Raw genomic sequence first — 19,489 nt, 5'->3', positions numbered from 1 at the left:
AAGTAATATTTTTTACATTGCTGTCCGACTTATTTCGCGTATGCCAGTAAACATAGAAAATATAAGAAAGTTTTCAGGTTCACTCCTTGTGAGTCAGTTGTTTTATTCTTTAAACACATATGTAACGTCAGATGCCTAAAACCTTTTTTTAAATTTTATTTATAAGACACAAGGAGGCACATGCCATGTGAAACTATTAGAATTGATCTGATTTAAATGTTTGTATCTTTGTATTATTTTTTCTTTATTTAAACATCATGACGGATATGTTGTTCCTCATATTTTACTGAATAGTTCATTGATGGCGCCAAATGTCAGCCAGATGGATGGTTGGTGTGACTTGGCATTTCATTACAGATGTAGAGAGTACTAGTCTCTGTGTCACTTCAAAGAGATTTTACTTATAAATACAGTAAAACCAATACACTGAATTGCTGTTATTAACAATAAGCTAAGGTACCATGGAGAAACTTCTGTAGGTTCTATATTATAACCATCGTACTTGTACAGTATTGTGCTAATGGCTGCTACATATTGGCAAGATGGCTGGACTTTCTCTCCGAACCGCCTCCTCCCCCCCCCCCTCCCTCAAATTCTATAAGTCCCTCCAGATCCTCAAGCGCCATGCCCTCTGCCTCGCCTTCCATATGGGCCTCCCGTCCCCCACGCGGATCCTCTAAGACCTGATTCCTTTCCCCCATCTGTTCCTATTCCTTGAACATATCTCCATACTCTACACCTCCCGCCACCTTGATCCCCCTCATCATCTGGTGGCTCCTCTCCAATCCCTGCCCTCTGCCATGCCTTCACTGTTGTGTCCCCCCTACTCTCCATCTCTACACCCTTCATCTTCTTTCTCAAGGTGGCTTCTGTTACCTCCTCCTCCTGGATGATGCCCTCTCTCCCTCCATTTATCCCTCCTATCAACTCAGATCCTCACCTCCCCCTCCTTTCCTCTGTCCTTTCCCCAGGCTCCCTCTTCCTTCCCCCCTACCATCCTGTTTTTTCCCCATCTACCCTCTCTCTGCTTCCCTTATCTCCCCCCCCCCCCCCCGAGTCCTTTTGCGTTTAATTCCTCTCCTTTCCCCATTCCCTCTCACGTTTACTCTGCACCCCCTTCTGAGTCCTCTCCCTCCGTCGGTTCCACCCACCCTTTCGTTTTTCTCTCCTCCCCCTTTTCCTCCTCATCTGTCCAGGTCCCCCACCCCTCCCCCCCCCCCAATCTGCCCTTGCCTGTGGTATGTCATCTTCGTGCCGACTTTTTAGTGCAGTGTTTCCAGTGATTGTTAAGTGTTGTGCATCTTTTCCGAAGTGTTGCAAACAGACGTCATATTGTAGCTGGGTGTGATTTTTATATCTCTTGCGAACAGAAACCAGACTGTCACATTATTTTCTAATTGTCTGTCTACTATTTTCCCTGTCTGCTTCCTGTGTATGTTATCATAATCACCCACCATTTGTTTTATCTTTTAACTTTCCACAATTTTCCGCCATTTTACAATTTACATCTCCGTTTTATCGCGTGCTTTTATTGTTTCTTATCTTCTTATGTTTTAAAAATTCTGTAGGCTGAAGAGCAGCGTACTAAGCTGCTGCTAGCCCGCCCCCTTCGGGGGGAATCGAAATCCAATAAAGGAAAAAGAAGGACCTGCTCCATTTTCCGTGAGTGAAACCTTACATTGTTTCCTAGCAACACGTTTTCATACAATTCCCAGAATAGCGTATTTTTCGTAACGGCTTGATCATTAATCAGGTTGTTGTCGGCATTCTTGTGATAGTAGAAAATCTCCAGCTCTTCTAGGAGGTCGAGGAATTTGCCCTTCTCGCATTATGCAGCAACCTCACATTAGGTGTCAAAGTCGGCACTTTATGTTTCGTCGTAAGTAAGAGAGCAGCCATACGCGAATTTTCCTTGTTATCTCTTCTGACTAACACGACGTGTTCCCCATACGTAATTTCCACCCTCTTTCCTGCTTGGCCATCATAACAGACCCTACAGTGTGGGCAATCAATTTTATAAACTCCACATGCATGAAATATGTGCTTTACATCTACAGAGTATTGCAAAATACATCCTAAGTTATTTTTGGTTCCAAAAGACACTGTTACATTGTACTTTCTAAAGATTGTTGCTATCCTTGTACTCATTTTTATAAGCATGTACATTGTTAATAAAAGCAATTCAGTGTATTGGTTTTATTGTATTTATAAGTAAAATCTGTTTGAAATGACACAGAGACTAGTGCTCTCTTCATCTGTAACGGAATGCCAAGTCACACCAACCATCCATCTTGCTGTAAATGGCTCTGAGCACTATGGGACTTAACTTCTGAGGTCATCAGTCCCCTAGTACTTAGAACTACTTAAACCTGACTAACCTAAGGACATCACACACATCCATGCCCGAGGCAGGATTCGAACCTGCGACCGTAGCAGTCACGCAGTTCCGGACTGAGCGCCTAGAACCGCGAGACCACCGCGGCCGGCTCATCTTGCTGACATTTGGCGCCATCAATGAACTATTTAGTGAAATAAAAGGAACAAAATATCCGTCATGATGTTTAAATAAAGAAAAAATAATACAAAAATAAAAACATTTAAATCAGATCAATTCTAATAGTTGCATATGGCATGTGCGTCCTTGTGTCTTATAAATAAAATTAAAAAATGGTTTTAGCCATCTGGCGTTATTTGTGTTTAAAGAATAAAACAACTGATTCACAAGGAGTGAACCTGAAAATTTTCTTAAATTTTCTATGTTTACTGACAAATGTGAAATAAGTCGGACAGCAATGTAAAGGATTTTACTTATGTTTTATTTTATGTAATTCCTATGCAAATTTGAAGCTGTTTACTTTCCTTTAATGATTATATACGTAGTTAATATAAGGGGCGCCATACATCCAATCGATGTGTTCTCCACACAGCTTACCTTCTTTATACAGAAGTATTCAAAGAACAGTGACTGACGCCCGAACAACACGGAATTAACATGCGTCGACTTCAAAAAATAGTGGTATGTAATCTAATATATAAGCTACGTAGGTTATGCCATGAGGTGTAACTTTTTATTATATCACCTGACCATGTACTTCTTGTATTTTTAGCATTGATAATGGCTAGGCACAAGCCGAAATCTGAATCTGCGTAACAAAACATGCAAAAAAAAAAAAAAAAAAGACGACTGATTGCTGCGCTCTATCATTTTATAAACCTGTACATTATTCTGTCATCTTAATCTTCTGAATCAAACATTAAAAGTCCTTACACTGAATCGTGAAGCAGAACCAACAGACAAAGATACATAAAGATTGAAGTACGAATCGGTGCCAAATTAAAAAATAATGACTCTGGGGACTGAACTGCTCGTTTCTAATAAAATAATGGTGTATTTAAACAATTTGATCTGAGCGACAATTTCCTTAAGACAGATTCTTCACAGACAGTGACGTGTAAACGAAGATGTCAACGCTCTACATCTAGTTATCCGACGGAGACAGGCATAAGTTCTATGGAACACAGTAATAAATAAATTAAAAAAAAGAAAAACGAGGAATAAAAGCTAGATATACTTCTGGTTGTGTCTGCTTATCCGCTTAAGGGTAAAAAGAGACACTTCATTGAAGAATAAGTTTTTTTTAAAAAAATATGTGGTTTTCTCATCATATCCGCCTCACACTCTTAGGAAAATGCAAGTTTATTGGTAATATTATTAAAGTCAGTGCAGCAGTATTGCACTAATTATTAAGTGAAAGATAATAAAGTTACGTCCGAACAATATTTTTTTAAAATAAAAAGTAAAACCATTTTATATCATTCTGCGACTTTTCAAATTAGAAGGCATCTCTTCCTCTTTTCCTGCGAATCCGAAATAACGAACAATTCATTTTTTGTGGAAAGATACCAAACTGGAGCAGCATGGGAAAACAAGTAAACTTGAAAATAAAGAGGCACCAGTAGTCTGATGTTTTATTTTTGGAAGAAATGTGAAAATAGCAAGTTTTAAGTAAACTTTCTTACTCTACAATCAAATAAATGATATAAAGTTATCTTGAAAACTAGTCGTTAAATCAAGCAGATGAAACCTAAGAAATCGACAAATAACAAAAAGTAAGAAGAAACAACAACTTGCCTTGTGATAAATATGTGTTCTACAGTTGATCTAAACGACGAAGAGATAGTAGGGACATCCTGTACATAGATTTGGGGAATCTTTATTAAAACGGCATTACAGATTCACAATGCGTTTTTATTGAGGAGAAACATCGTCGTTTAACACTAGATAATGCTTTACGTTACATTTTTGTCAGACACTGGTTGCGCACACTGACATACACTACGTTACAGTCATTACAGATTTCCAGACGTTTTTGTCTATCACTGTAAATTCTTCACCGAACTTACCTATAATGTTTACGCTCTTGACGTGTGATACGAAGAACAAAGATTTTTAACGTTCCTATTATTTTATGTGTCCATTTGTTATTGTCGTGGGACGATCGGGAAGACAATGTGGTTCATTAAACATCCATCTTTTAGAGAAATTCTTTGGATTCTGACATCGTTTCAGAAACGTGTCAACTGAAGATTATTCTGGATAGTAAACTAGGAGATCACATTTCACTGAACAGTAAGGTCATTATTCGGCGAAGTATGAACTTCTGCAAAAGCAGTCAGCTGTGTTATAAACAACGCAGGCTTCTTGATGTAACTAACACAAAAGTGACTCAGTTCTTATCTTAGGAACTTGTTTTAGCTGTTTTAATTAGGTGCTAGGTCCAATTTTGCTTAAGCAGTACTTTCCGTTAGATAACTTTTTGTTGTAGGGCATCAACACGCTAAGGAGCATTCTTCACAACGACAGTTAGTTAACATCGCTTGTATTAAATAAGCTATATATAAATTTAAACGTAAACAGTCGGCTGATTATGAACCTGTCGGTTCGAAACCGAAAAGAAAGCAAGCCCTCTTTCTGGTGGGAAACAATAAACATACTAGTTCAAATGCAGAACAGGTCTGTGTATGTTGAAAATTTTGAGAACTGGATTCAAATTATGTATGTGATCTCCAGACACATAATCGCCGAGTTGACTATAACTGTGATGTGTGTAAATTTAAGTATTATTAATGTATCCAAAAGCTGTAAAGGAACCTTACCACAAATGTACACTCCTGGAAATGGGAAAAAGAACACATTGACACCGGTGTGTCAGACCCACCATACTTGCTCCGGACACTGCGAGAGGGCTGTACAAGCAATGATCACACGCACGGCACAGCGGACACACCAGGAACCGCGGTGTTGGCCGTCGAATGGCGCTAGCTGCGCAGCATTTGTGCACCGCCGCCGTCAGTGTCAGCAAGTTTGCCGTGGCATACGGAGCTCCATCGCAGTCTTTAACACTGATAGCATGCCGCGACAGCGTGGACGTGAACCGTATGTGGAGTTGACGGACTTTGAGCGAGGGCGTATAGTGGGCATGCGGGAGGCCGGGTGGACGTACCGCCGAATTGCTCAACACGTGGGGCGTGAGGTCTCCACAGTACATCGATGTTGTCACCAGTGGTCGGCGGAAGGTGCACGTGCCCGTCGGACCGCAGCGACGCACGGATGCACGCCAAGACCGTAGGATCCTACGCAGTGCCATAGGGGACCGCACCGCCACTTCCCAGCAAATTAGGGACACTGTTGCTCCTGGGGTATCGGCGAGGACCATTCGCAACCGTCTCCATGAAGCTGGGCTACGGTCCCGCACACCGTTAGGCCGTCTTCCGCTCACGGCCCAACATCGTGCAGCCCGCCTCCAGTGGTGTCGCGACAGGCGTGAATGGAGGGAAGAATGGAGACGTGTCGTCTTCAGCGATGAGAGTCGCTTCTGCCTTGGTGCCAATGATGGTCGTATGCGTGTTTGGCGCCGTGCAGGTGAGCGCCACAATCAGGACTGCATACGACCGAGGCACACAGGCCCAACACCCGGCATCATGGTGTGGGGAGCGATCTCCTACACTGGCCGTACACCTCTGGTGATCGTCGAGGGGACACTGAATAGTGCACGGTACATCCAAACCGTCATCGAACCCATCGTTCTACCATTCCTAGACCGGCAAGGGAACTTGCTGTTCCAACAGGACAATGCACATCCGCATGTATCCCGTGCCACCCAACGTGCTCTAGAAGGTGTAAGTCAACTACCCTGGCCAGCAAGATCTCCGGATCTGTCCCCCATTGAGCATGTTTGGGACTGGATGAAGCGTCGTCTCACGCTGTCTGCACGTCCAGCACGAACGCTGGTCCAACTGAGGCGCCAGGTGGAAATGGCATGGCAAGGCGTTCCACAGGACTACATCCAGCATCTCTACGATCGTCTCCGTGGGAGAATAGCAGCCTGCATTGCTGCGAAAGGTGAATATACACTGTACTAGTGCCGACATTGTGCATGCTCTGTTGCCTGTGTCTATGTGCCTGTGGTTCTGTCAGTGTGATCATGTGATGTATCTGACCCCAGGAATGTGTCAATAAAGTTTCCCCTTCCTGGGACAATGAATTCACGGTGTTCTTATTTCAATTTCCAGGAGTGTATTCGTTAAACGTTGGAAGTTAAACTTTCCCCTACTTGGAAAAAAAGTTTATTTCATTTACTGCATGAGGGTTTTGAAGTGGACAGTTGCTTTCCTTCTCTCGAAGAGTATTCCAGCCTTGCATTTGTGCTTGCATTCAACCAGACGTGCTTTCTAAAACGTAGTGTTACTACATCCTCCTCCTTCCTGTTTGTCAATCAGGATAAAAACTCTGTGTAATAAGAATGACATCACGACTGCTTATTGAAATGTTTGTTATGTGGTAATAACACAGAGTTGCTAGCACAAAAGCTAAAGAAAGGAGGAAAGAAGTAATTTTAAGTATTTCGGCTCACCTCATGCGCGTGACGAAGATGGGCGTGAAGTGTAGCGGCGCCCACAAGCCCAGGTCGGAGTGCTTCACCTCGTCCCAAGACGAATACTTAACGAGCGAGCACGCCGGCGACGCCACCGCTGCAATCAAAACACACCCATACATTAACAGCAGCCATATCTTAATTATACACATAGCTATTTAAAGACCATATCTGACCAGATTCAAGAATTTAAATCGCGTTCTTGGATAATATAAACGCAGTTTGGTATTGTTTTTACATGTTCGAATAATTAGAGACAGTGGAAACGTGAAACTGGATCTATGTCCCTATAAAAATATTTTAACACAGAAGTATTATTCAATCCCTTTTGCATCCAGATGTATAACTGAGAGTGTACCATTGCAAATAATAAAATACATTTTGCAGTACAGAGCCTATACAACGTTTTCTACACGATGACAAAATAGCCTGCCAATGTTTACTTCTCATTCCCAATGCTTTACACCAGTTTGGGAAATACAGATGTGTAGACAACGAGATCTAAAGAGCCGTACCGAGCGAGGTGGCGCAGTGGCTAGCACACTGGATTCGCATTCGGGAGGACGACGGTTCAATCACGTCTCCAGCCATCCTGATTTAGGTTTTCCGTGATTTCCCTAAATCGTTTCAGGCAAATGTCGGGATGGTTCCTTTGAAAGGGCACCGCCGATTTCCTTCCCAATCCTTCCCTAACCCGAGCTTGCGCTCCGTCTCTAATGACCTTGTTGTCGACGGGGCGTTAAACACTAACCACCACCACCACCACCGCTGTAGAGCAGTGTTTTAAATTAATTTGAAGAAACCTATCTTCACCAATGCTGTTAATTGCTAGGTTTAAAGATTTATTAAGTTTTATGTGACTAAATACACGGTAAGTGCACACAGTCGAGTGTTTTGGCGTTTGACAAATTTTAGCTGTGATTCTCGAAATTAAAAAAAAAATAATATGAGCTAACCTGTTTTGAGGATATAATTTCGACAGCATTCTAATTGTTGATAAAATTTCAGTACTAATTTATTACAGATAATATGTTGGATTTGCTTCTTCCTGGGTGACGATATTGAGATGCACTAATGTAAAGGGTATTTTAATATGTGAAACACATATATATGGCGAATTAGAACTTCACCAACTTTTCAGAGGTTGTTCGAGGACGTTTTCGAAGTGTTTTGGTATGAGGAACCTGGGATGTCGAAAATCTCGTTACAGAGTTATTGCCTTTCTTTTAATTCCTATTTCCATTTATCTTTATATGTGTATAGCACTGAAAATAACTGCACGAGCCGGCCGCTGTGACCGAGTTGTTCCAGGTGCTTCAGTCCGCAACCGCACTGCTGCTACGGTCCCAGGTTCGAATCCTGCTTCGGGCAAGGATGTGTGTGATGTCCTTAGGTTAGTCAGATTTAAGTAGTTCTGAGTCTAGGGGACTGATGACCTCAGATGATCCCATAGTGCTTAGAGCCATTTGTTTGAACTGCGCGAGAGTAGATGTCGACACAATACAGGCTGTCTTATTTATAAACAAACTTGATTCAGCCACTCACGGTACTATTCATCCACGTTGCTATTGCACTTGGGCGTTATCGGAAACAGGCTGTGATATTACAGCAAACAAGCACAGTGGTGACTAACGGAAACGCATCGCACTGTGAATGCTTTCCAGTGCTTATACGAAGGCTATACAGAAAGTAAGGTCCCATCGGTCACGAAGTGGAAACCACAACGAAAACCAAAAATTTTTCATTTGCATCAGTGAGCTATACATTCCAGCTACTTCTCTAGATAGTGGCCTCTCCGACTGAGGCATTTGTCCTAGCGTTGTGCCAACTGTCAATGTCCAAGTAAATGGACGTTCATACCACCTTTGTGACCTTCGTTGATCTTCAAAGACCTTACTGTTACACATCATTGAATTCGTCTCGATAGCCGCTATCAGAAAATAGGTACCAAACTATAGCATCCCATTTTAAAAAAACAACAAAGCTGACCTTCATATTTCTGAAGCGACCCCACCTAGCAACAAAATACCAATGTATATTACCGCCCCCATTGTCCCACAAACTTTTCAGCATTTCAGAGCTATTCTTGGTGGCAATATTTAGTGACTCACCCTGTATATTACGAATTTCATTGGCGAATATATGAATTGTGGTGGTACAGATAAAATACCTAACTCCTTGAAGAGGCACGTACATGACGACTGAGAGTAACAACCATTGTCGTAGCGGCCCCTTATCAGTTATAAAGCCTGCACAACAGACAAGCAAGGTGGGCTGCTGACCTACCTACAGGAGCTCATATCATAACATCACCAGTGAATGTAAACATCAACAGACCATCCGCATAAACATGGCACTACTGTGTTGTAACTTTTATCTGGCTTTAGCCTGTCGGATGACATACTCACACGTCTTGTAGGTTCAACATTTTTTGCCAAAATTTATTTGCTCGTTGCTTATTTGTAGCTGCCGTTGGATGAGGAATTGCAGCAGATCGAAGTGATCAATACCCCATGCGTTCTTTTCCGGTACAACCGCTTCCCATTTGGCATTGCCAGCGTCCCCACCACTTTCCAATGTTATTTAGAGCACCTCACAAGTCAGGTGCCCAGTGCGGCAAATTATCTGGACGATGTCATCATTGGTGTCTTGTCCGCGGTGGACCTCACGGACAAGTTGGTTAGGCTGTTTCAGGTTTTTTCCAAGGGCAACCTGCATTGCTGGAAAGAAAAGAGTGACTTTTTTTGCGAGTGAGCTCAGTTTACTTGGGTTCACAATTGATGCTCGCGGTGTCCACACCTCTAAGGAGTATATCGAGGTGATTCAAAACCTGCCTCCTCCCACCAACATTGAGCAACTGCAATCCATCCTCGGTCAAATTAACTATAATCGGTGTTTAATACCCCACACCGCCGAGAATTTGGCTCCCCTGACTGGGTTGTTGCACAAGGATGTGGATTGGGTTTGGATGTGATGCGTGAGCAAGCTTTGACAAGTCTCAAGTCAGCTCTCTCCTCATCTCCTTGTCTGGGCTGCTTACGACCCTGGGTGTGGTCTCCTCGCATGTGGTCAATGGCATTGGGAGGCCGGTGTCCTTCGAATCCAAAAAAATGATCGATGCTCAAACCAAATATAGTTAAACTGAAAAGGAAGCTTTGGCGCTGTTCTCCACACTAACAAATTTCTGCGATTTCGTGTGTGGTCGCCATTTCACTCTGTAGACTGACCACAACCTTTAGTTTCTTTGTTTCACTCGGGTGCTGCAGCGCTCACCTGGACAATGTGCCCCCTCCGGTGTTGGACACTCTTCCTGGCGACATTCGACTTTCATATTGTCTATCACACCTCTGAAAGGCATGAAAACGCCGATTTCCTTTCCTGGCTGCCTGTCAGAGCGGACCATGAGCTTGACATCTCCCCCTTCGTTTGTTCCAATGTGGAACCGAACATGGACGCAACTCTGGACAGGCTTCCATTGAATGCTGATGCAGTCTGGTGGGCCACCACTCAGGATCAGACACTGCAAGCTCCCTGCCATCATATATCACTGTGGGTTGGCTGAACAGCCTTCACGGAGTCCATGATGCAAAAGTCCAGCGTTTTTGGGATCATCATCACAGTCTCTTTTTAGCAGTGGCGTCATCCTTTTAATTAATGATCCAGACATTCTCCAGGTGGTCATACCACATGCACTGAATCGCCGTCTCCTTGACTTTCTCCACACTGGCCATTGGGGAATCGTCCTCACCAAACAGCTGGTCAGCCAACACCTTCATTGGTACAGATTGGATAAAGACATTGCCTCCCTCATGTCAGCCTGCACCACATGCCAAACATGTCAGGCAACAACTCCCATGCCAGTAATTTTTGCGGCCAGATGCAGCTGCTCCATGGTAATGCCCCCACCTGGATTTTGCAGGGACATTTTATGGATCCCATTGGCTCATCCTGATTGACTCCCCATCAGGACTCCCTTACGTATCCCGCATGATGAGACTGACACTGCTGAGACTATCAAAATTCTCCAGTGCTTCTTTGCTGTCGAGGGATTCCCCAAAACAATCGTTACAGATAATGGTACAGTTTACTTTGATTGAGTTTAGGCAATTCTGCGCTGCCAATGGTATTTCCCTTGTCCACTCCACCCCATTTCACCCTGCGTCAAATGGCCAGGCAGAATGTTTTGTGCAGATGATCAAGACCCAACTTGGTAAGCTGCTGAGTCATTTCCCGCCGCAGGAGGTCCTGCTTCTTTTTTTGGCTACATATTGCACTGGCCTGCATGCTGGTAAAAGTCCAGCAGAGATCCTTTATGGTCGACCATTCCACTATCCCTTATCTTCCTTATTCCCAAGACTTCTCATCCTCCAACGAGCACTCCAGTGCACACATTCCGCATTGGACAGGAGGTCTGGGCATGGATATTCTCTCATCCACGGGTGTGCTGGGTGCCTGCAATCACCACAAAGCTCTGTGGCCAGGCAATGGAATCTCTCTTGGGGGCTGATGCTTATGCTACCTGCCGGCACCTCAGCCAGCTCCACCCCATCTGGTTGACCAACACATCCCATGGGAGCTGCCAGAGCCTGTTGACGGTGGTCCTGTGATGGAACATCCATTTCCACCTCTGCCTCAGCCGCTGCCTCTGCCACCAGCTGCCCCTGCTGCATTGTCGCTTCCAGCCCCCGATGGCCACAAACCTATGGATGTCGACCAGGATTTCCCTAGTCCTATGGACGTTTGTGGTGGTGTGCATTCTTCTTGCAGGGGGAGAAATGTCGTAGTGGCCCCTTATCTGTTAGGGGGCCCGCACAACAGACAAGCAAGGTTTGCTGCCGACCTCCCTTCAAGAGCTCATATCAAAACATCCCCAGTGAATGTAAACATTAACAGACCTTCCACATAAACATAGCACTACTTCGTGGAAGGCCATGTGACAGAGATCCATCAACTGGAACTAATGTTACCAAGTTTAGTACACCGCAGAATCGATATTATAAGCATGTCATGAGAGTAAGACCGGCAAAGTGTACCTACAGCTAGGACAGCGCCGGCCAATACCTACACTGGCTCTAAACCAGCAGACACTTGCATTAATCTTCTGTAGAAATTTGAATTTTGTTGGGTGTAACGCCACTTTGGAATAGTGTAGTGTAGTATTTTGGTTGTTATAATTTCTCTTCATTGTGTCTTAACTTTTATCTGGATTTTGTCACCACAAGAAGTATTATGTATCTTGTTATTCTTGAGTTTGGAAATCAGTGCACGCCAAGAAGGCGTTTTAGATACATAGCATGTGTTCAAATTTGATCGTTATTTCTTTCCTGCCAACCGCCGGACACCATAGAAATGGCTTATAAGGCGCTCGCTCTACTGATTCATGGGTATTGTTCATTAGTATGGAATCCTTACCAGATAGGACTGATAGAAGAGATAGAGAAGATCCAACGAAGAGCGGCGCGTTCCGTCACGGGATCATTTAGTCGGGTGACAGCGCTACAAAGATGCTCAACAAACTCCAGTAGCAGACGTTACAAGAGAGGCGTTATGATAGAAGAAGAGGTTTATTATTTAAATTACGAGTGAGAACTTTTATGGAAAATTCGGACAATATATTACTTCTTCAAGCTTACATGTCGGAAAATGACCACGATGAGAAAATTCAAAAAATTAGAATTAATACAGAAATTTACCGGCGCAAATTCTTCCCACGCGCCATGTGCATGTGGAACAGGAAAGCAGGGATTAGTTAGTGATATAAGAAGTACCCTCTGCCCCACACCGTTAGGTGGCTTGCGGAGTATTATGATGATGTAAATGTAGTTGTAGATGTAATGAGGAAACCAAGACACTCTTGTATCACGACTTGCAGTATATACTAGAGTTTTTGTGATGTTATGCTTCGATTTGAAACTACAGCATTTACCCTACACATACGAGGAAGAACATTTTATACTACTACACCGAGGATGCACTGAAAATGTCTGTTAGCTGGTCCATATGTCGCCGTCGCCAAGTGTGACCAAGGGTAAAAATTGGTGGAAAAGACAAAAAAGCAATAGTAAAGAGAATTGGTTGAACTGGCTACCTGATATAAGGTAACACATCTCTTTTTGAGTGATTGTATGCCTGCCTTTAACGCCATTTGGGACGTGCAACCACTATAACGTGCTCTGGAAAGAAATAAAAAATTTTACTACCCACCAAAGAGTCAATGTGTTGCCTGTAATCACGACAAAGCATCAAAACAGTCCTTCTTTTGTGTACTCGCTTAGAAAAGTGATACCTGTAGCAGAGGAGAGTGCCATGTATCTACATCACGATTCGCAAAGTCGCGTGGCGCTCCCTCCAAATCCATAGGAAACGCGTTGTCGGTGTAATGACCACTTCTCGCTCGCCAAAACTGCTAGCTGTGTAGCTGGGCTACCCATTGTAGACGACCCTTCAGATGGGTAAGAAAAATTATCATCACCCCCCCCCCCCCCTCGGAATCCCGGAATAACGCGCGTCCTGCACCCATGTTTATGTCAGCACCGCAGCTCGACACGTTCCTGTAAATTAACATAGACTGTACAGAACTAGGATGTCACGCTGCCGGCAGCTCTACACTGAGCGCATTTCGCAAGACGTTGTCCTCCTCACGCCTGTCTCAAATCGCCAGACAACACGTGCGCAGAGATCTCACTAGCCTTGACGATGCTTGTCAGATACCATCTCGACGCACTGCACTCTTGTTCCCGTTTCGCGATAATCAAATCACATGAACTTTAAGTATTGGGACATTCACATGAGAATTAAGTCCATTACTCCAATCGGAAAGTTTTTTACACGCACGTGTAGTACAGAATAGTAGTTCGTAGTACGCTGTTGTGATGGCTTATTGATGGTAACTTGCCAGTCGCCCGCTGATTGAAGTCTGCCATCTCCTCACGAGATCTCTTTCAATGGAAAGTATAGCCAAGACCGACAATCTATCTTGGCTCAGGGTAAGAATGATTTTATTCTTACCTTCAGCAGTTTAGAGCATTTAGTGAACGTCTTCTGTAGGTTCTTGATTATCATAAACTTTGCTAGACTAACAGCACCAGACATTGATTCAAGTTCTTGCGCTAGGTGGATAGAAGATAGTTCACGACATAGTTTCACCTTATCCAAAAACTTATACACTGAACACACTTCCTTTGAGGTATCTTCAGTAAAATTAGAACAGTACAAGTGCAACTTTTTTGGAAGAAAATATGATCACAATACAAGACGACCTGAGAAACTCCTTTCCTTCTCTTTTCCACTCAGCCTTGTCCAACCTCCTTTTCTTCAATGAGCAGTCAGCAGGTTCATTAGCACCGGTGATGTCAGTTTCTTCTCGGATCTCGATAATATTTATTTTAAATGCTGATATGGCATTATGAGCAGAACACGCAATACTACCGCTACTTCAGAGGGCTCCAATGACATACGAGTGATTATAGCACAATGAAACTTTTTGGAAACGTTTGTAAGTACACGAGGAAGCGAGATAACAAATAAAGCACTGACAGCAACACATTTTAACTTCCAATTAAGAGTGAAACCTTTGCTAACTGGGTGCCATGTTTACGTTCCAGGTACCAACTGTTGTCAATGTGACGATCATCTGCTTCCATAACACTCTGGAACTCCACCAGAGGTTGCTGTAGTGCTGCCCGAAACAATGGTGGGCCATGGGGTTTTAGTTGTCGTGACAGAGCTCGTGCACTGCTTAGAGATCGCACATTGCGTTCAGCATTCCCAGACACGGCAACAGTTGCTTCTTCAACAATTTGTAGCGTATCAACCGTCGGCCTCTCACAGGTGCAATTCCCAAATCTCCAGTTAATTCGAACTTCCCAGTCATGTTCTTCAACTTCGGTGACGGAAGAGGGCCTCACCGTATTCCTTTGACGCGTCGATACTAGCGAAGAGCAGCAGCGCTGCTGCTGTAGTTTTAGTAAGGCAACTTTACGAGTAAACCCCTGATCACCGGTCCAGACGCATGTTGACTACCTGCAACTATAGTGCACACAGACGCCGATGTTTCCGACCTACGTCGCCGTACCAGTACCGGTGCCTAACAGCAAGTCGTGACGCTAACACTACTAACAACGCAAATCCTGCAGCGCACAGTCTGAACATCATTTCTATGAAGATGAGCACACATACGGTAAACAGTTTTCCGTCTACAGTGGCTAATGTAACGGAAGTATAATCATAACCACAATGAACTCCATTTTTTTTCCGTTTCTTAAAAATGGTTCAAATGGCTCTGAACACTATGGGACTTAACATCTATGGTCACCAGACCCCTAGAACTTAGAACTACTTAAACCTAACTAACCTAAGGACATCACACAACACCCAGTCATCACGAGGCAGACAAAATCCCTGACCCCGCCGGGAATCGAACCCGGGTACCCGGGCGCGGGAAGCGAGAATGCTACCGCATGACCACGAGCTGCGGACTCTGTTTCTTACACACGTCCTATAAAGGAAACATATAAACTGCAACTGTAAAAAGAAGTTACTACTGCAAATACACAAGCAAGATTTGCGTATTGGAGTAACACTAGAACAGCGGAAAGTGTCAAAATGACCCCTATCATAATAATTTCTTAAATGTCAGATACATTTTAAAACATGTGACTTTCTATTTCCTTCTCTTATTTAATATTATGTATTATGATTTACAAAACATTAGGCCGGCCGAGGTGGTCGAACGGTTCTAGGCGCCACAGTCTGGAACCGCGCGACCGCTACGGTCGCAGGTTCGAATCCTGCCTCGGGCACTGATGTGTGTGAGGTCCTTAGGTTAGTTATGTGGTGTCACCGCCAGACACCACGCTTGCTAGGTGGTAGCCTTTAAATCGGCCGCGATCCGTTACTATACGTCGGACCCGCGTGTCGCCACTATCAGTGATTGCAGACCGAGCAGCGCCACACGGTAGGTCTAGAGACACTTCCTATCACTCGCCCCAGTTGTACAGCCGACTTTGCTAGCGATGGTTCACTGACTTCTACGCTCTCATTTGCCGAGACGATAGTTAGCATAGCTTTCAGCTACGTTATTTGGTACGACCTAGCAAGGCGCCATTATCTGTACTATTGATATTGTGAAATATGTACCGTCCAGACCGACGTTAATCATTAATGAATTAAAGTTAAGTATTCCACCATCTACGTCCGTTTTTCTCCATTCTAATTCCCTTGTCATGTTCCAGACCTCACGCCAGCCTGCGTGAGCTGAAACGCGTGCATTTCGGCCTCCTTTAGAAATACGGTGTTGGCTCTCCTGCCAACCACAACATTGGCGACGAAAGTAAAAGTACTCTTATCTAAATTGCCCTGATTTTCTTGTGTAATGGCTTCGCCACAATCTCCAGATGCACTGTCCGAATTTTATCGCTTACGGAATCAGCAGACGCAGGGCTTACTGGATGTCCTTGGACAGCTCGTCCAGGGTCAACGTCCAATGCAAAACGATGCGGCAGCAGCCGCTTCACCGCAAACGCAGCACCAACACGCTGTTGCACCTACTTTTCGACCTTTTGATGCTGCACTGGAAAGCTGGACGGAGTGGCCACGCCAATTTGGATTCCATCTCGCCGCCTCCAGAATTCAAGGTAACGAGCGGCAGCCTTTTCTCCTTTCATCCGTCGGCGTGAATACGTACCGTGTGATAGTCAAATTATTTTCCCGATGTAGCAACTCTGTCCTACGAGGAAATTTTGTCTGCATTAGATGCATACTTCAAAGAATCAGTCAATGCAGTTGCGAAAAGGTATAACTTCTTTCGTACAAAACGTACGGCAGGTCAGACTAATCGGGAGTGGGTTGCAACCTTGCAAGGCCTTACTAGGGATTGTACTTTTGAGTGTCAATGTGGACTCCCTTATTCAGATACTATGGTACGTGATGCAATTGCACAGAACGTTTCTGATGTTCGTATATGGGAACAGATTTTGAAACTGGTAAATCCCTCCCTTCAACAAGTGATGGACATATTGGATAGGCAGGACACACTTTGCTCAGGAATCATTTGAAACTTCGCCAGCAGTGTGTCAGGTTAACCGGCCCGCCGGACGAGCTGCACGGAGCAGTAAACAGCCCTCGCGCCCGGCCGCGCCGCTGCCGCCAGGCTCTCAGCCACGTGTGCCGCGCAGGCAAGCCAGTGCAGTGATCAAATCATGCCCGCGGTGTGCTACTAAACATTCGCGTGAGAATTGCCCGTCACGCCAAGCTATTTGCTTTTATTGTAATAAATAAGGACATGTTCAGAGTGTTTGCCAGAAAAAGCTTCGATCGGAAGCTCAAACCCGTTCCAGGCCCTTTGCTTCGAGCCGGAATCGGAATCGAACCAAGGATACTCAGGCTCGCGATACTTCGCCCATGGAAATTCATGTAGTTCATTCCACTCCGCGCAGTGCCACTCTCTCTAACAATGACTGTGTTCGTCCCAAAAATAGTGTGCGTCGACATGGCCGGAACTCCCGTCAAGTCGCAAGTGATTCTGTACCAGTGTCATTTCACGTTGCACGAGACAGTCGCTCTTGTCGTCAGCAGGACAATAAACGTTTTCTTGACGTGGACATTAACGGCAAAGTGATACCATTCCAGCTCGATACCGGAGCTGCAGTTTCACTGATCAATCAAGACACTTACTAACTGCTGGGCACACCTCCGTTGCGTGCCGCAAATGTTAAGTTACGTTGTTATTCAGGTCAAGGTATCCCTGTGTTAGGACAGTGCAGCCTTCTTGCAACATAGAAAGGACAAACAAAACTTGTGTCATTTTACGTCCTTCGTTCTTCTGCAGTGAACTTGTTTGGTTTCGATTTATTTCAGTTGTTTAACTTGTCTATAGTAAATAAGGTCCTATCAGTGAACCAGGCTGTGCCTTCAGACAGTGTTTCTCGTCTATTTGAAGGATTTGCAGACATTTTTGCACCGGGCCTCGGTTGAGCTAAGAACTATAAAGCACATTTGGAACTGAAAGTAAACGCTCAACCGAAATTTTTCAGAGCGCGCAATGTTCCCCACGCATTGCGTGATGAGGTCGCAAAAACTTTACACGATTTGGAATCACAAGGTGTAATTGAGCGTGGGCAGGCTTCTCTCTGGGCAACACCCTTGGTAATTTTGCCAAAACCTTCCGGAAAATTGAGACTTTGTGTGGACTTCAAGGCTACAGTGAATCCACAACTAGTGATTGCAACTTTTCCTTTACCTCGCCCGGAAGATCTTTTTGAGAAACTGTGCCCGGCTAAATATTTTTCCAAGTTGGACCTCGCAGATGCGTACTTGCAAATACCGGTGGACGAAGAATCCCAGGGCGTTTTGGTGGTTAACACGCACCTTGGGTTGTATCAATTCAAACGACTGCCATTTGGGTGTGCATCCGCCCCTGCATTGTTTCAGCAATATCTACAAACTGTTTGTGCGTCGGTCCCTACTGCAGCAAATTATCTGGACGATATTGTGATCTCTGGAAAGACGGAAGAAGAACATTTGGCCAATCTCAGAACATTATTTCAGGTCTTGCGACAAAATGGTCTTCGCTTGCGGAAGGACAAATGTGTGTTTTTTGCTCGGGACTTGCCATACTTGGGACATGTACTCAATGCCCAAGGCATACATCCCAGTCCGACGCACCTCCGTGCCATACAAGACTTGCCGTCGCCGCAGAATTTGAAGTAGCTACAGAGTGTGCTGGGAAAAATTACGTATTATAACAGGTATATTCCGCATGCCTCTTCCATTTCAGCTCCGCTTCATCGCTTACGCCGTAAGGGTGTTCCGTCCGTCTGGACGACGGAATGCGACTGCGCCTTTCGCCAGTTGAAATCGGCGTTGCTTTCCAATACTTGCCTTACGCCATTCGATCCCCAGAAGCCCCTCTTGTTGATGGTGGATGCATCGGATTTCGGAATCGGTGCTGTGCTTGCGCACAAAGATGGATCGCACGATCGCCCTATTGCCTTTGCGTCCAAATTGCTCTCGTCTGCTCAAAGAAATTATTCGCAGATCGAGAAAGAAGCATTGGCTCTCGTATTTGGTGTTACAAAGTTTCATGGTTTCTTGTATGGTCGTCTCTTTACCATAATCACAGACCACAAACCTTTGACATCGCTTTTTCATCCGACCAAGCCTGTACCTCCACGTACTGCGCAGAAATTCATTCGCTGGTCTATTTTCCTCTCGCAGTACCGCTACGATATCTTGTATCGGTCCACTGCTAAGCACGGAAACGCCTATGCGTTGTCCCGCTTGTCTGTTGCTGAGGATAGGGCACTCGATTCCTCCTCACTTGCTTGCATGTTCATTGATGCGGAAACCGATGACGTGGTCGAATCGTTTCCGATTGACTTTCGTCGTGTAGCTACAGCCACAGCTGCCGACCCTGTCCTTGCTCCCGTTCTGCGTTTTGTTGCTACGCAATGGCCCTTGTCAAAGTCACGGATCGGGGACCCGTTGGTTCGCCGATTTTTTGCTCACAAGGACAGACTTTTTGTACGAGGTGGTGTTTTGCTGTTGCGTTCTGA

General features: G+C 44.6%; 1 protein-coding gene across 1 annotated transcript in view; it reads right to left on the bottom strand.

Moving 5' to 3' along the window:
- LOC126298262 (voltage-dependent calcium channel gamma-7 subunit-like) overlaps positions 1-19,489 on the bottom strand; it is a 179,031-nt gene that overhangs the window by 69,939 nt on the left and 89,603 nt on the right. Inside the window, exon 3 of the mRNA XM_049989564.1 lies at positions 6,915-7,032. Within this exon, the coding sequence (XP_049845521.1) occupies positions 6,915-7,032 (118 nt within the window). The remainder of the gene's footprint in view (positions 1-6,914; positions 7,033-19,489) is intronic.

The sequence above is a fragment of the Schistocerca gregaria genome, chromosome X (genome assembly GCF_023897955.1).
Source record: "Schistocerca gregaria isolate iqSchGreg1 chromosome X, iqSchGreg1.2, whole genome shotgun sequence".
Classification (NCBI taxonomy): Eukaryota; Metazoa; Arthropoda; class Insecta; order Orthoptera; family Acrididae; genus Schistocerca; species Schistocerca gregaria.
Note: the sequence above shows the minus strand (reverse complement) of the source record. Positions and strands in the feature narration are given on the sequence as shown.